The sequence below is a fragment of the Camelus dromedarius genome, chromosome 9, assembly GCF_036321535.1.
Source record: "Camelus dromedarius isolate mCamDro1 chromosome 9, mCamDro1.pat, whole genome shotgun sequence".
NCBI classification, from domain to species: domain Eukaryota; kingdom Metazoa; phylum Chordata; class Mammalia; order Artiodactyla; family Camelidae; genus Camelus; species Camelus dromedarius.
In genome coordinates this window covers 20,204,805-20,222,940 of record NC_087444.1, presented here as the reverse complement: position 1 = coordinate 20,222,940, position 18,136 = coordinate 20,204,805, and the positions used below count along the sequence as shown (strand labels likewise).

At 44.2% G+C, this 18,136-nt stretch overlaps 1 protein-coding gene across 4 annotated transcripts in view; it reads right to left on the bottom strand.

Annotated features, from left to right (window-relative positions):
* Positions 1-18,136, bottom strand: part of SLC22A15 (solute carrier family 22 member 15) — a 76,320-nt gene that overhangs the window by 27,971 nt on the left and 30,213 nt on the right. For all 4 annotated transcript variants that reach the window (XM_031457884.2, XM_064488872.1, XM_031457885.2 and 1 more), the window contains exons 3-6: positions 14,664-14,796; positions 13,865-14,029; positions 7,738-7,867; positions 2,615-2,830 (exon numbers count right to left, since the gene is read on the bottom strand). In XM_031457884.2, coding sequence (XP_031313744.1) covers positions 2,615-2,830; positions 7,738-7,867; positions 13,865-14,029; positions 14,664-14,796 — 644 coding nt within the window. The remainder of the gene's footprint in view (positions 1-2,614; positions 2,831-7,737; positions 7,868-13,864; positions 14,030-14,663; positions 14,797-18,136) is intronic.

The following is an 18,136-nucleotide window of genomic DNA, read 5'->3' as shown; positions in this document are numbered from 1 at the left end:
GGGAAATTCCCATTTGCTTCCCTTGTCCTTAGAAAAAGTCCAATGAGCTGTGACTCTGAAGCGACCAACAGGAAAGGGAAAGCTTTGTTTCCATCTCTGCCAAAGCAGCGAAGTGGGCCAAGTGCCCTGGGCTATTAAGAATGGGCCACAGGAACCAAGGAGAGCGATGGGGAGGGAAGAGGGCCCCCTGGAGCTGAATTGCTTAGTGATTCATCTCCCTCTGGCAAAGGAGCCAGGGCAGCAGCTACTTCCCATTACTTCTTCCTGGGCAGAGCTGTCACTCACATCCTAAGGAAGATGAGCAGAGTCGTCGCAGGGACATCACGGTTAAGGATGCAAGGTGACACTGAGTTTGTCTGTGTTCTCTGTCCCCTAGCACTTTGCCTGTGAGCAGCAGGCTAAACAAATTAAAATTCTTTTGTAAAATATTTTAAAAAATCCTTTCCATCTGCAGTAGAGACCCTCCTCTTATATGACACTATTGCTAACGTGTTGTCTGTGTTAGTGCGTATCTACACTGCATCTAAAATAGAAATCCCAGGGAAGTAATTCCAGCCATGGAAACACACATGCATAGTTAAACCAGGTTGTGACGGTGGCAAGTGGGGCACAAATGAACAAAGCCAGTTCAAGACACTTGAGGAATTCAGTTACCAGCTGGTGGAGAGGGAGAGTGGTAGGGGAGCACACGGGCAAGGAGGACTCTGGTCCCAAGGTGAGGACTTTGCTCGCAAGGTTCCTTGATGGTAGAGCTGGTCGTTGGGATGAATAATTACAGCTATTAAAATCATTCCAATCCTCTTTATGGGCCCCAAACAAAATTTAAAATGCTTGCATAATATTTAACAGTATATTTAGGGCATCAAAGAACTATTTAAGAAGGCACTACTGTGGGAAATAACCAAAGGAACAGATGTTAAACACAGAGGTATAATTTTCGTCCCCAGTTAAGGCTTTCTTCAATGACAGATCCACAGAAAGGATTTTAGAATTTTATGGCTTCTTCAAAGAGAACGGCAGTATGTGGAATGACATCGTCTCTGTTATCATCTGTTTGAACATTATGAGCCCAGGGGGAAGAAGTTTATTTGAGAAGAGCTCCGTTGGCTGTGTGTAAGACATGAAATAAAAAGGAACATTCTCCCTGGCTCTAAGTCTGGTTTGTTTGTTTGTCTGTTCTTTATCCCCTGAAGGTCAGAATCTAAAAGTTAACATTTCTGGAAAAAACAAAAAACAAAAAAACCTTAAAAACAAAAAGTGAATAATACCTAAGAAGTAGATGCTTCCTCCAAGGCAGAGGGTTTGACTGACTGTCTACAAAACACACAAATGAAGTTTTATGGAGCCTTAAGTACCAGAACATACTTTGTAAGTTTTTACTTTACAATTGGTAGAACCTTCGATTAGCAGGTCCTACGCTGTGTTGTCAGGTTGGGCTTTTAAAGGCTCTCTGAACTTCCATGCTTCCAAGCCTGTGTCCTTCATTCAACACTTCTATGCATTTGTGAATCTCCAGCACTGTGCTGGCTCGGTAGGGAAGCCAGCAGCTGGCGTGACCTGGCCCCTAACCATACAGGTGGTAGCCAGGGTTTAGCAGGGTAGGGAAAGAATCGTGATACAGAAAGCTATCTTTGCGCCTTTTTTATTCTCAATCTACTCTTCATTTTTGCTTTATTTATATGATCACTTTCATATGAAATGACTCTCCTTTATCCCCACGTGAAAATGTAGGTTTCCATGCAGCCTTCTTGGCAAATCCTTGCAAACCAGAGCACAGCAGTCCTTTAAGCCAGTAAATATGATGTTCATGTCCAAGCCTGGACCTAATTATGCTCATGGCACTTTGGCAGAACGAATAATATTAAAACACATGTGTGCTCCACATAGTTTAAGTATTGCCCTTCCATTTCTCCCCTTTCCACAATTTTATTCCTCAAACGGAACCATCTTGAACCATTCAGTGCAATTTACATTAACACTGAGAGCATTTTGAGGTCAGAATGAGCCAAACTAGAAAATCAGGTTCAGAGAGTGCTAATCTGTTCATTCACTGATGCGCACACACGGCTTTGAGTCTGGCCGGTCACCCTCCCAGGGTCGCACTTGTATGAGGGATGACGTTCAGCCCACCTGAGTGAGTGAGTGGGCGGGTGGCTGGGATGCCGCACAAAATGCAGCACAGGCCACTGCAATCAGAACATGCTGTCTAACTGCTGCCAAAACCAAGGGGCGAGGCTTTCAAAATCCTCCTTAGAAACCCTTCTGCCTCTGGTGTGCATGCTTGCTTTCCTTTTCTGGGGGGGCGGGGCGGGGTTTAAAAATGATACTAAATATCTAATAAGCAAAGATGTATTTCTGGTATCTACTTATTCACATTCAGTAAACCTGCTATCAGGCACCATCATTTCCTCCTTGAAAGGCAGGATGCTTGAAAGCAAGAGGTGAGCACAACGCTGAAGGGATGGAGTGGGGGAGGGGCTTGTTGCTGTGAAAACAACTTCACACTGAACAAAAGAGTGAAATCTTCTGTGACCCTGAAGAATAAACAGATTATCAGTAGACCTATAGCAACTCCGAATTGCAGCTCCACAGAACAGCCCTTAGACAGAATTACCAGATGAACATCAGGGTCAGAGTGTGCCCCAGGAGGACCCGGTAACGGAACAGGTCCAGGAAACTTCCGGTCTCCCTGCAGCTCCTGTTGGCCGGATGCGTTAGTGAGAAGGTGCACTTGAGCTGGCGGTTCCTCTTGGCAATGAGGTACAGAGCTGCTTCGGCCTCACGCAGTCGACCCTGGGAGTATAACCAACGAGGTGATTCAGGAATGAATCTGAAAGAGACGTCATTAAAGGCTGTATATTCGTATAGGTCCACGGGCATCGGATGGAGACCAACCACCCACGAAGAACGTGGTCCCCTTGAGACAGGAAGGGGGCAGGGCACAGCCATTCAAGGAACCGCACAACAACGAACACCCGGATGGCTGAGGAGTCAACCCCCAGCAGGCCTTGAGGCCCAAGACGGTGGGAGATTTGACTTCTAGCAGACCTTGAGCTTCATTATATATACCCATTGTAATATATTAACATGGTGAATGACATGCCCACAGGCACCATGACAGTCCAAGGCTAGTAGCCACAAAGGTCAAAAAGTAGGAAATGGCCAACTTCCTGGGAATCCCTTCCTGGGTAGTTAGACTGGTACTTCCACTTATTAGCCTATGAAGCCACTGAGCCCATAAAAACTGGCAACACTGCCCCTCACGGCCACCCCCCCCCCTCTCTGGAGATGGCCCACACTCTGCCTATGGAGTGTGTACCTACTTTTACTCTAATCTGAGCACCCAACCCCCACACCTCGTGGCCTTTCTCTTGCCTTTTGATGCATCTCTCTAAATAAATCTGCCTTTACTCAACTGTGGCTTGCTCTTGAATTCTTTCCTGCACGAAGCCAAGGACCCACACTTGGCGGGGCACGTCCCAGGGGCTCAACCGAAGCCTGGGACACGGCCCTCCTCATGGCCCACATCCGTCTTTCCTGCGTCACCCTCACCACGACTGGATTCCATGTTAGGTTTAAAGCTTGACTCTCCCAGTGACACGTGTAGGAGAGAGAGGGCTACTTTTGACAGCTGCCAACATTAAATGGTCACCTCCTTTATGAATGGGAACCAAGAACACGCTTCCAAATCCCAGTAAAAAAGTAAACAGTATGTGTTTACTTCAGTAAATTTTAATATATGAATGGCAGGTTAAGTCTGTAATACCAAACAATACAAATTCTTCATAAGGCACGTGTCAGGGATACGGCTCTAAATCATAGTCACGTGTTGTCACAGTAATACTGTACCAGAGAGTAGGTTTTTTAAGTTCTGAAAAAGTCTCACAAAGGAGATAAAAATCTCTATCATCCACCAGAAAAAAAAATTTCCAAGTGTTTTTAACATAGTGGTATGTTATTAAGAAGGTAGAGATTATGTTAAGACTTCACATAAAAATGAAACAGGGTTTATCAAATCTTGGCAACTTTTGAGCTTTAAGACTTCAAAATACTCCAGTCAGCTGACGCACTCACTAATATGTCCTGGGGCTGTTCCCTGATCCCCCAGGACCTTAAAGAATAAAAGTTATTTTCTGGTTAACTTCCAGTTATGGCACCGCAGTTATTTTCTACTATTACTACAAAGTATTAAACATTTCTATTCCAACTGACACCTTTTTACAGTGTCAAAATTTAGATATGAAGTATCTTTTCTCCTCTTCACAGTTCTGCATACACTTTTAGAGGACTTCTCAAAAACCAAGTGAGTGGCAGGAACTCGGAAGCCTTGTTTACAAAACACAACATCAAGTACCTGCTGATCGAATTTGGTATTATTTGCCTAAAATGTGTTTTAGATTTCTCCATGCCTTTCAGTAAGGATGGTGAATTGGCAACAGACATCATGGAATTTGGAACTTCATGGACAGCCAGTCCGTCCATAACCATATTTATTGAGCTCTTTTATTTTGTTCCAGCAATGTAACAGATGCTAAGAGGAAAGACCACAGAAACAAAAAGGCAGGCGTTTTACCGGGAGTTTTGCTAATGGGAAGAGATTTATTCATACACAACGTTTGGCTGTCAACAAAAGCAGGGACAAAGCCCTCTATGACATCCTGAAAAATTCCTTATTTACTTCCTCATTGCCAGCTGATTACTGTTACTGAAACACAAGTAAATAATCAAGGAAAAGACTGTCTTGCTGGAAGTTCAGTCTGCTGACCATCACAGCATTAACTGGCCCCATCCCCAGGGCCACGCATGAGTTGCTATGCAAAACTACCTGAGCAAGTCTAAGCACAAATAAAAATATAAAAGACAACTTGTGGGGTGAGTACAGAGAGTATATTGGGATGGAAAAATAAGTGAAATACTAGAAAGATAGAAAAATAAGTGAAACATTAGAAAGAAAATGTGAAATAATGAGAAAGTCTATGATAGCAAAACTTAAAACCGAGGAGGACTAAGGGGAGTGAAAAAGGACCAACAAAGAAACAACCAAAATGTTAGCCGTCATTTTTAATCTCTGGGTAATTTAATTCCTTTTCCTCCTTCCTCTTAAATTTCTCTGTGTTTTCAGAATTCTTTATAAGCAATAAAAATTACTTTTAAAACTTCATAAATCTTTTTTTTTTTTTTTGCACTTCTTTTGGTTTGTTTTTGGGGGAGATAATTAGGTTTGCTTACTTCTTTCTTCATTTCTTAATGGAGGTACTGGGGATTGAACCCATGACCTCGTGCATGCTAAGCACGTGCTCTACCACTGAGCTATATTCCTCCCCCTTATAAATCATTTTTAAAGATGGTATTCGAGAGATATTCAGGCTTTGGAAATTTGACTCTGAGTTAATAAAACCATTTCTACTTGAGAAAGGGTTTATCTGGATTATATAAACTTAGGACCTGGTATTTCTCCGCATTTTGAGAAGCCAGTAAGCGTCTCAATAACAAAGCCTCACCTAGCTGTTAATGGACAGATTGGGGAATATGAGTTCTAACACATCTGGTGAAGCACACAAAACAGTAAGATAGGTTTTTAGAAGAAAAAGCAGGCCTTTGAACAGCCACCCTCTACACAATATGCTGGTCACTTTTAGAAGAGACAGCGTAAATTTAACAATGAGGCCTCTGTTCAAAAATGTCCTGTAAATTTCTTTTCTTTTCTTCCTTCCTTTCTTTTTTTTTTTTTTTTTTTGTGAATTGTTCTAAAGGTGGAAAAGCTTTAATTAAGGGGGCACTAATTTTTAAAATAAAACTATCCAGATTCAAGTATTACAAAAATGGAGAATTTTTAAGTTAACCAATAATGTTTCCAGTAAAACAAACCAACCAGGTATGACTCTAAAATAACGTGACTCTTTCTTAATGTTGCTGATGGCCAATGAAGGCTAATTCCAAAGGGTTCTGTGCCCCCCTCTGTCTGATGGACATGAAGCATCTACTGCGTGGCAGGCCCACGGCTTTGGTGCTGAGGGAATGCTCCTGAGCAAAGAGCCCGGGCTGTCAGAGAGCTCCTGCTTTATAAAGAGGACAAGCTCCTGTGTGAGGCAGAAATAAGAGGCCACTCAAGGGGTACAAATGATGTGCGTGCTGCAGTATTCAGAAAAGAAAGCGAACGACTGAGGTGTGACCAGGAAAAGCTTGGAGGCAGTGGCATTTGAGCTAAGCGGGAAAGCCATTAACTAACAGATAAGAGGGATGGGGATGAGGGTGTTGAAGGAATCAGCAATGGCACTGAGTAGCAGGCACGGAAGCAGACATGCCTAAGGCACAGACTGGAACAACGAGCAGCTTAATGTGCCTGGAACAGCGCATGGGACACGGGATGGGAGAAAATCGAAGACAAACTGGAGGCTGACTACAGCAAGCCTTACTTTCTAGGCCTAATGGAATAAACACATTTCAATTTCATGTGTTCTTTTCTCTGTTTCCTCTTTTTCATGACCTGAACTAATTTCCCAGAGAGTCACTGTCCCCACTGAGCACTAAGCAGTAAGAAGCTCAGACCACACATTCCGAAAAAGAAAAGCAGAATGGCTTGGATCATCCAGTGTAGTCGCTGTGCTACTGAAGGAGAGATGAGAGCAGGCTGGATTGAGAAGTATGTGATTTATTAAATATTTTAAAAGAAAACTCATTTATCTACTGATTATTTACATAAATGCTTGTTAATTCAAGGGATCTATCCTAGGCACCCATTTATTCTCCAAATTTACAATACACAAGCTAGTAAGAAGTGGTTAGCTTGCCTTTCTAATAAAACTACGTCACCCTAATTCACATAACTAAATGCATTTCATAAATTTTGCCTTTTTAAATGTAGGTTAACTATTTCTACTAAATTCATGTTTGTCCTTAATAATGCTCTTACTTTCAAAGAGAAAATGAAAATACACTTCAGTTTGATCCCCATCAAATCTCAATTAGTAGAACCTGCATAAAGAATGACTAAATCAAATCTGAATGCAAATTCTATTCCATGTAACCCTCACTTCATGGAACAGAAGAAAGCTGCTACCAGTGGCCCACATTTTTATTTGTCCCAAAGATTTTAATGATTAAAATCAGAGGTCTGATACCTGAGGGGAGAAAATCTTTCATAAGCACATTAAAACCTTTGGGGAAACAGGCCTGAGTTGATGGCTCACCGTGGTGGGACACTCTGGATCAGTTGTCTGTAAACCCTGCCCTGACTCAGGGAATCATCACTTTGAGTCTGTGCACTCCAAGGATTTCTCCCATATCTGAGAAGCCTTCTACATCCACAAGTAGAGGCCCTGAGATGATACTCACCTGGGGGATGAACGGGTGCCCCTACATATTCAATATGCACAGATTGCTCTGCGATATCACAGCTCGGTCGCACCCCTAGCACGTGACGTGATCCAGCCTGAAGATCCTTAAGCCAGGCATTAGGTTAAAAAAGAAATCGGTACCCTCCATCAGCAATGTGAAGGTGAAAATGCAGTCTACCGAGAGGTCACTTTAAACAAGGGATACCTGCATTCTGAATTAATTAAGCATCTCTCCTCCCAGGAGCTGCCAAGCATTGGAGCGCTTGCGGAATTTAGTTCTTCACCAAAGTCAGTTCAGGCAAACTCCTGAAAGGGAATAACGCCACTCATTGACCCACATCCTCTTAAGACGTTCCTTCTGTTTTATTAAATCAAAACTCGAAGAGGAAGAACTACTTACAAAGAAAGGAGAAAGACCACTGTTCCTTGCAGGTTAACCAGAACGGCCAGGGTCCTCCAGGAGCGAATGAAGTACCCCAGCAGGGCATACTGGGCGATGCCGACTGCGAAGAAGAGGCCGCCGATCGACCCTAATTCAGGAAGAGACGCCTGTTACTGGAGGAAGGAGCACCTGCAGCACTGTTTCCAACCCAGGTCACAGGGCCAGTCTCTTCCTTGCGACATGTCAGCAGAAAGAAAAATCTATACAAATACGGAGGTTCAGGTGACAGAACTAGAAGAGAGGCCAGCAAATCAGTGGAAAAGGAGGACGGCAGATGAAAAATACAAACCACATGTGGTCAGGATGAATGTTAAGGGTCTGCCCAAACGCCTTCTGCATTGACATTGTACGGACATCTGCCTGAGCCCGTGGCTGAGGCTTGGAAATATTTTTGGCTACACGGTGGTAAGGTTTTAAGGTCACGTGACTATGGCAATGCCGGGACTTCATCTTTCTCCCTGAGGCTGTCCCTGAAATCCTTATCCTAAATCACAACCTGCTCCCCAGTTCTCCCCACTGTCCTTCCCTACTTAATTTATCACCATCAGATATAGGACATTTTATTTTGTTTCTTGTCTGTCTCTCCCAAGTGAAATATAAGTTCCATGAAGCATGAATTTTTGTCAGCCACTGAAAGAAAGAAATCAACCGTGGGATGTTGAGGGTCCCATGTTTTTTGAAATGAGTGCTGACTGGGGACTAAACCCGCTGGCTTGCCCAATATACTTGCAAATTCTATACCTCTGACTCACTTTCTGTAACTGCTACTACTAGTCATGGTTAAATAAATCTATCACTATTTATTTATATAGTAGCTGCCACTTATTGAGCATTAAGCCTTATACATAGATTATCCTACAAAACAGGTGCCATCATTAGCCATACGCAGAGGGAGGAAATAGCTCAGAGAAGTTAGGTGCTGCTAAGGACACAGAGCTGTGTGGCTCGGCCAGGAGGCGTGGTCCCTGGTCTGTCTGATGGCAGAGCTTGCACTCTGTACCGTTCCTCTCCCCATCGCCCTCCCAGGGAAAGGCGGGCTCCGGCAGGCATCCCATAGCAACAGGACACTGTCGATCCTGTTACAAGAATTTTCTACAGTAATCCTGTAACACAATGTTTCTTTTATTCTTGTCCATAGATTATCAACCTATAACAAAAAATAATGACTTGTATGCTGTCTGCCCTGGTGAGGACAAGGGGGAAACCAAAGGGAGGGCTGATGGTGCAGCAAGTTCAGCGTGTTCAGAAAACCCATCAGAACACGTGGTTAGCTAAGTAAGGGAATGGGGGCTTCCATCCTCTGTGATTTCCCTGGAAACTTAAGATAATCAATAGCTATTATAGGTTCATTACTGTGCACCAAATAGCACCTGGTTTCCAAGAACAAGGCTTTCTGTCATTGCCCAGAGCAGCTCTGAGGACTCAGTGTCCACTGACAACAATGTAGGCAAAAAGAAGAGAGCCCGTAGGATGGGACCATTTCAGAGGGACCCAGTTCAGATCCGAGTTCTGTCACACACTGCTGTGTGACTTTGGGCGAATCACTAAATGTCTCTGAGTCTCAGTTTTCTCATCAATGAAAGAGAAATAATAATCTCTACCTCGAAGGGTAGCTATCAGTTTCAAACAAAATAATGCACGCTGTACAAATGTGAGTTATATCATTCTACTGAAAAATAGGTGTAGCCTCTTAACAGCTATTAACCTCCCCAAAAAAGCCATCTGGACGCTGCTGCTGGTGAGTAACTATTATAAAATATTGTCTACCTAGCACTCTTTTCCATTCCAAGAACATTCTTTCCCTTTTTTGGAGAGATGATCTCCCCTTTCCTAATCCCTGCAGTTCAAGCGGGGGCTGCCAATCACAGCTCCTGGGCCGATCAGAGCTCCTGCCAAGGATTTAACACACTGGACTTGGTGGTGAAACCTGAGAGCGGCTGGGCCCCATCCCTGACTGACCAGAGGAAGCTTCTCAGAGAGGATGCGGAAGAGAGATGAGAAGCATCTGACTCTGGCTCCAGGTATCGGCACGGCCAGACTCTTCAGTGGTTCGGTCATGTTTAACCAAATGACTTCCCTTTATACGTACACTCATCACAATTGAATCTCTGTCACCAACAGTAAGACCTGGTATCAACTGGCTATGATGGACAAGAGGATATGGTTGAAAGGTCCTAGTTTAGTGACTTTAAATACCATGATGACGTTACCATAGATAGAGGTCCCAGAAGAGGACAGAAATTTTAGGTGAAAGAAGGCAATACTTTTAATCTGAGGGGCCAATTGACATTCATATCTAATGTCCAGCAAGAAGCCACACATATGTGCCCAGAAATGACGAGGATAAGGTAAGGAGACATAGATGTGGTAAGGCTCTAGGTTATTTGGTTAAAAAATTGAAGTTAAAAAAAAAAAACACGAATGTTTCCAATCACTCCTTTTGCATATTGTAATTCTGGAGTACCATCGGTGGTTTTGTAACTGTTTATGGGTCCTTCGGTACGTATACCTATTTTTCAGATTTCTTTTCTGCTTATCTTAAATTAATTTCAAGTTTGTGATTCCTGCTCAGTTTGCACTAGTAAAGGCCAAATTTCAGCAGGTTAGAAAACAGCACCGAGTGATGACTTCATTTTTGTAAATGACACCAATGGGCCATCCAGTTTCTGAGTGCAAGGCGTGAAGTCCCCTTGACGCCCCTTTCTCTCGCCTTCTTTGCGGATCATTTAGCAGGTCACGTTCCCACCCCAATCCAGCGCAAATACACCCTCTCTCCTCCTCCACTCCTCCCACCTGGTCTGAGCTGCCTCTGGGTTCCACGGGGCCAATCACAGCAGCCTCCTGAATGACCCCTCCATTTCCACTCTTGCTTCTCCAATCCATTCTTCACACACCTACCAGTGCAATCTTTCTGGCTATAAGATCCTCCTGTTCCTCTATTTAATTCACTCATTGGCTACCCACTGTACTCTGAGTAAAAAGAAACAAATCTTCATTTGGCCCAACATAGGCCCTATCACATCCAGCCCCTCCAACCTGATCTCACCCCAGCCTCCCTCCGCCTCTCCACACTGCACCCACGGGCATCTTCCCAGGTCCTCAGAGAAGCTCATTCCTGCCTCAGGGCTGTGGTCCTCGCCTTTCTATCCGACTGGAAGTTCTTTCAGAATCTCACTGCCCCGGTCTTCCTCATCATTCACATCTTTGCTCAAACACCTACTTTGAGGTTTTCTTCTAACTATCCTAGTTAATGTCACTGTCCCCTGCACTTACTATCCGGTCCTCTGTCCTGTTTCATTTTCTCCACTACACTTAACATGTTCTGAAATTACCTCACATTCGCATATGCCTCTCCTGATTAAAACATAAGCTCCACTGGAGCAAGCCTCCCCCCGCAACTTGTATCCGAAGTGCCTATGAAAGCAGAGTCTGTTACACAGCAGGGTCTGTTTAATAAATGAATGCTGTAGAACAGGTGTGTAAAGGAGAGGCCCTGGCAGCAACGCGTTTACCGAGATGGTCTCTAGGTGGGCAGGACTGTACTCATTCTTTATATTTCACTTGTATATATTTCTTGGTTTTTTTATTTTTTACAGTGAGTATCAATTCCTTTTGTTATAAGATATTTATATAAGAAAAAATAAATAATAAATATATTACTATGACATTTTTCACAGCTTTAGTATTTTATCTTTTCTACTCTCAATAATTTTTAATCAATTCTCCTCATTCTTCTTGCTAGGCACTACACAGCAAACTGGTCAAAAGTGGATGTTTTTGGTTTGGACTTAGACTTTTTTGCACACGCTTCACATAGTATTTTATACAGACTGCACATATTATTTTGTAATCAAGCACAATTGTTCAAATTATTATTATTATTATTTTTACTGCTAAACAATTAGGCTACTTCCAATAATCCCCTCTTGCTAACCATTTAGATTTCTTCCCCCAACTTCTTGAAGTTCAGAAGCCATAGGAGTGTATACAATTGTGCTGGAGAGAGAACAGCTTGAAAAGCATAGCCAAGGACAAAACTCCGGAGAAAACTCAGCTCATGGAAGAAAGAAGAAGGAAGTGCCTCCCAAAAGAGCTGCAGGCGCATCAGACTCTTACTTCTGTCCTGGGCGCGGGGCGGGGCACTGGCCTTCCGGGAACTCTCTCACGCACCTTCTGAATCTCACACTGAATCTGGCAACCATCTGGTTCTACTGTTATCATTTTTTTCTTTCTCCCTTTTTCTCTGCTACAGAAATTTTATAGCCTCATCTTAACTCAGCTTCAAGGACGAGAATGGAAGGTTAAAGCACTGTATCAGGAATCTTTTTACTGCCTTTAGCAGACTGGCAGGGGAGCAAGAGACCAGGAGGTTTTTTTTTTTTTTTTTTTTTTTTCCCCACATATGCAACAGGGCAGGAATAATCCTAGATAGTCTGGCAGGGTTGGGGGCAGGATGTGTGTTTTGTAAGAAAGCATCTTCTTCATGGAACAATGAAAGTCAAATGTCAAGACTTTAATAGGGGAACGTGCCAGGTACCTGAAAAATATGTACCCATGACGCTCTACACAAGCAAGACTTCAGCCTCGGGAGAACCCAAACCCCATGAGGGGGTGCCTTTGTGTCCTCCCAGGATAATGTGAGTGGTCATGATCACCATCATAACTAATTTCTCAGAAAGTCCCAGCAAGCCTGACCCTAGTCCTTAAAAAAAAATGACCTTAAGTCACAAGGCAGACTGAAGACTCAGAGGAAGTCTTCTCACTGATCCTAGCTGAGGAGCCGGACTTGCGAAAAAAGCAGCCTTTGAAAGCTGCTGTAGACAAAGTGCGCCGTAAAGCACCACGTGTGAGAGTCAGGCAGGACGCTGTCGGCAAGGATGGAGCGGGGGTCTCGCGCTCGCCTGCTCAGCTCTGACTTGCCCAATCCCCTGGGGCTTTCAGCTTAGACAGAAGTGTGGAGGACACACAGATTGCAGAGCAGAGTTTATTTTACTTATCCTCTGTCTTCCACCTCAACACTTTAGCCCTCACCAACTTCAGAAACACGACCAGTGAGAAAAAACAGGCTGAGCAGGTCAGCATTCACCTGCGGTGACCTCCTGAAGGTCTGGGAGGAGAGTCCTCAGGGACAACGTGAGCTGGGCATCATCTTGGCCCTGTCAGTCAGGAGCTGTGTGAAAAAGGGGCCACATCACCTCACCTTTCAGAGGCCAAGTTTCCTCATCCGTAAAAATCAAGTAGAAATTCTTAACTCATAGGCTCTGGGAACGCTATGGGAATGGGCCAATGCCTCCCGTGCTCCCTGGCACATAACAGATGCTCAGCGAATGGTCGCTGGCACTCCCTCACCTACATCCTCATGCTGACACAGCTCCACAGTCGCATGATCACCCTTTTTCCATGTTAGTACAAGAACATCAACAGTACAGCTGAATGAATGAAAATGCAAAACAAACAGGACATTCTCACTGCAAACCTACAGTCCACAAAGTAGAGGTTTAGTGCAGCAGCTCTCCCAAGACATGACTGTAAGTCCAGGAAGCTTTTAAAATCATCTGTTTTACTACAATATAGTTCTTGAGAGGATGGCAGGACGGTTAAAAACAGTACAGAATATGGCCTCCGTTTTGGGACTTAAACATCAGTAAAGAAACACTGCCTGCCGACTGGAAGAGAACAGTAAAAGCCAGAAAGGCCTAGGAGACAAGGATGTAATAAAATACAACATAAAGGCACCGAGAAGGGAGTTTCTAGCATCTCCTACCTCTGCACTCTCTTTCAGCTCAAGGGAAAGAGCAGTCAGCGGCCTCCTGAGGGAAACGACACTCTCACGACAATCTGCAGGCAGCCTGCGAGGGTGGGGGGCAAGCTGACCATCGGGGAGGTGGGCCCGGGGGAGACTTTCCACAGAGGAAGACAAATAAACTGACTCGTGACTCGTTCAAGGTCACACGGAACAAACTCCAGAGGGCAAATCTAATAGTTGGATAGGGCACCTCAAGTCCAAATGCACTTTTAGACTCCAGGGTTAATGTGGTTTCCTGCCAGGCTTTCTGGAGCGGCTCATCGTGGACTGAAGCAGTACCTGCAAGTGCCCAGTAGGCGGTGCCCACACACTCGTTCAGCAGGACAAAGGCCACCAGCGACATCCCTCCGTTCATCACGCCCACCAGGAAGCGAGTTATTGCAAAGAACTCATACGAGGGGGAAAACCCGTTTGCGATAGCAAATAAGATGTCAAGAGCGAAACCTAGAAAGAGAAGAACAAGATTCAATAATCCAGAGGTAAACCTGTATTTGATGAACACAATACATTATATTTGTTAGTCTGTAAAGATACATCTTTTGTGAATTTAAATTTTCTGAGCTATGCTTTTTTTTTTTAAACAGTTCCTCTAAAAAACTATCAGGAACAACTGAGGTCTTCTTTGTTACCAGTTGATTTCTGCTTATCATGTGTACCTTTCAAATTATGCACAATAATGTTGGAAATTGAAAAATCCTAGCTCGTACTCAGCTCGTCAAGAGAACTATGCTAAGTCCTGTGGAGCTCATCTGAAATAAATCAACACATAAGACAGAAGGAAATGGCTCTGGTAGACTGTTGCAATCTTTGTCGTCCTTAGAAACATGCCATGAATTAGAATCCAGGGGTTGCAGAAAGCACCGCCATGAAAAGTTTATGGTGCAAACATCTGGCCTTCATAGGGTGTGCTGGTCACTTTAAAAAGCTTGGCCAGAATCAACTCGGCCTCTTACCAGCATAATAAAGATCAGTGCTGTGCCCACGTGGCAATTCCCTGAGAACCTTAAGGAAATAGTCCCCTTATTACTTCCCTGGGAAATAAGTCCTTTTATTCAGTTCATGAACACTAACAGATTACCTGTGAGATAGACTTTTTTCCTTCCGAAGCGATCTGAAAGCTGACCAAAAGAGATAACGCCCACAAACACACCGCTGAAGAAAAAAGAGCTTGCTGCACTGACTTTGTAAGATCTGTTGGCAATTAAGAACCACTAGAGGAAGGGAAATAAAAAAAAAAAAGGCATTTAGGTCACAGAAAAGATAGACAGAGTTAGCTATTAAAAAAAATCAAATGTACAACAAAAACTTGAATATTGGAATTTGTCCACTGCATTTACCACTATTAACCAGCATTCAGTAGAGTATCCATCCTGGACGATATCCAAGGAGATTTTGTCTTCAGAAACACCAGAAATCGTTACTATAATGTGCTCCCACAGTACTCTGTACACATCTTATTCCAGCACTGAACACAGCATGTAATAGCTAATTATTTATCCATCTGTTGAATAGGTCTCTCATCCTAAGTCCCTGAATTCTAGAGAGGATGAGTCATATCCCATTAATTTCGTTCCTCTGACACCTAACATACTGCATAGCGTATACAAGGCAAAAAATGAAGGGTCTTTTTTTCTTTTTTTCTAATAAATTAATAGGTTTAAAATCCCTTGAGTACTTTCCTCAAAAAATGAACATACAATTACCATATGATCCAGTAATCCCACTTCTCTGAGTATGTATATACACAAAAGAACTGAAAGCAGGGATTCAAACAGATTATTTGTACACTAAGGTCCATAGCAGCATTATTCACAATACCCAAAAGGTGGAATGAACCCACACGTCCACTGATAGATGAATGGATCAACACAATGTGGTCTATACATCCAAGGGAATATTACACAGCCTTAAAAAGGAATGAAATTCTGGCAAGTACAACATGGATGAAACTTGACATTATGTTAAGTGAAATAAACAGACAAAATGGGACAAATATTGTGTGACTCCATTTATGGTTGTAATTTACAATAAGAAATATATATTTGGTCTTCATCCATGGTTCCTGGCACATAGCTCCTGAAAACTCTTGTAATTTCCTACATAAAAACCATAGGGATATCTTTTGTTACAATATTTAGTTTTTGCTCCCAGTTCCTAAAAAAGCTTCAGAGCAATAAAGGTAAAATGGGTGACTTTTGTTATTTATAATAAATCCCTTTCAACCATAATGAGTTTACTTGAATGAGCTGACTTTTGGAAGGGAAGCAACCCAGTGTACAGAGGGTTGGAACTCTCAGCCCTACACTCCAAGGCTCTGGGTAGGGGAAAGTGAATGGAGGTCGAATCAATCGCCAATGGCCAGTGACTTAATCAATCATGCCTATGAAATGACAGTTCCATAAAGACCCAAAGGACGGACTGTGGAGAGCTTCCAGGTGGGTGAACACATGGAGGTGCTGGGAGGACAGAGAGCTCAGAGAGAGCATGGAGGTTGTGTCCCTTCCCACGTACCTCGCCCTGTGCATCGCTTCCACCTGGCTGTTTCTGAGTTGTATCTTTTATAATAAACCAGTGATCTAGTAAGAAAATATTCTCCTGTGTTTTATGAGCTGCTGTAGCAAATTAACTGAACCCAAGGAGGGGGTAGTAGGACCCTCAGATTTACAGTCAGAAGCACGGGAAACAGCCTGAACTTATGACTGGTGCCTGAAGGGGGTGGCAGGGGCAGTCCTGTGGGCCCCCACCCTCACCTGTGGGACCTGATGCCAACTCCAGGTAGACCGTGTCAGGACTGAACTGAATGGCAGGACGCCCAGCTGGTGCTGGAGACCTGCTTGCGTGGGAACCCCACCCCCTACCCACACACACCCGGGGCAGGAACGTCTGAGCTGAAGCGGCTGACAGCAGAGGGGACACAGGAGGCGTGTCCTTCCTTTACCTGGAGCAGTCAGATCCACAGAGACAGAGAGCAGCACAGCGGTTACCAGGCACTGGGAGTAAGGGAAGGCACTGTCTCACGGATACAGAGCTCCCGTTTCGGATACGAGAAAGCTGTAGACATAGACAGTGGTGACGGCTGCAGGATGACGCAATGTCCTTAACGCCCCTGTACTTTAAAATGATGTATTTGATGTCAAGTATATTTTACCACAATAAAAATAATCCCTTGAGTACTATTATCTTCTCTTTTAGGGAAATTTATAAACTCAAAGAGAAAGTAACCATCCCCTGCATAAAGCGCCATCATCTAAAGACCTGTCTAGTGATGTGTGAATGTGACCTTTGGCTATAAGGACAAAAGTCCACCTGTGTCTCAGAGGGAACCTCAGAGAACCAAGAGAATGCTCATGTCTCCCCTTCAAAGCCCCTTCCTCAGGCTCAGCAAGGACAGGGTTATGAAAGCACCGCCTCAGAAACCCCCACGGAGGCAGCCCCGCCTGGTCCGCTATCCATTCTTCACACCACTCCCGCCCCACGCTTTGACAACCAGTCATTGCAGCCCCGAGCAACCTAACGTCTCTCCTTCTCCTGTATGTCCTACGAGACTAGACTGATAAAGATCCTGACGAGACAGCATCTATACATCTTCACGCAACAACAACACACAAAAACACTTGGGCACCAGCACATCAACAAAGGAGAACGCCCCTCACTCACGCTGCGCTCTGCTTCCAAACTCTCCTGTCCTTCACACGCAGCTCTTAACAAGATGAATGAACTGGTCTTCCAGCCCCTTGCGGGTCAGAAACAGCAGTCTAGGGCATCGCTGCCCTGAGAAATAGTAATCGGGCAGTTATTGCTCTTGGGGGCAGCCCTGGTTCAAATAAGAGAGTGACAGAAGCGATATGACCGAAAACTGAACTGCACTTCCAGACTTTTTTCATTCCGGTGGTCAATAAATATCTGATTACTTTCTACTAGAGGCCAATAACTGCTCTAAACACTGAGAACACAGACGCAAGTGGTCCCTGCCCTCCTGGAGTATAAGTTCTAGTGGAGTAAGGAAGACATTAAATAAGTAAACATGTTGGGAGAGACTGGGAGGAAGCCTCTTTAAAGAAGGTATTCAGGGAAGCCTTCTCTGCGGAGGTGACATCTGTGATCTGAATGATGAGCAAGTGACCAACCCTGAAAAGCTGCCTGGGGACCATGAGATTAAGTGCAGTGGTGCCTCTAGTGATGACAGTGTGAAATAAGGCCAGGGCAGGGGGTGGGCAGGCATCAGGTCACCCAGGGCCCTGAGCCAGGGTAAGGAGCTGGGATTTTATCCTAGTGCAATGGGAAGACACTGAATTACTGGATTTATGTCTCTAGAGACCACCCTGGCCACGCGTAGAGAACGCATTTCAACAGGGCAGGGTGGGAGCAGGGAGGCTCCTGCAATAGTTCCAGACATAATGGGAACTTGGACCAGGATGAAGGCAATGGTGATGGAGAGAACTACATGAGTGGGCAGAACTGGCCTTGCTGGGGACTTGCTGATGAACGAGAGGTGGAGCGGGGAGGAGAGGAAGGGAGAGTCAAGGATTTCACCTAAGTTTTTAACTTTAG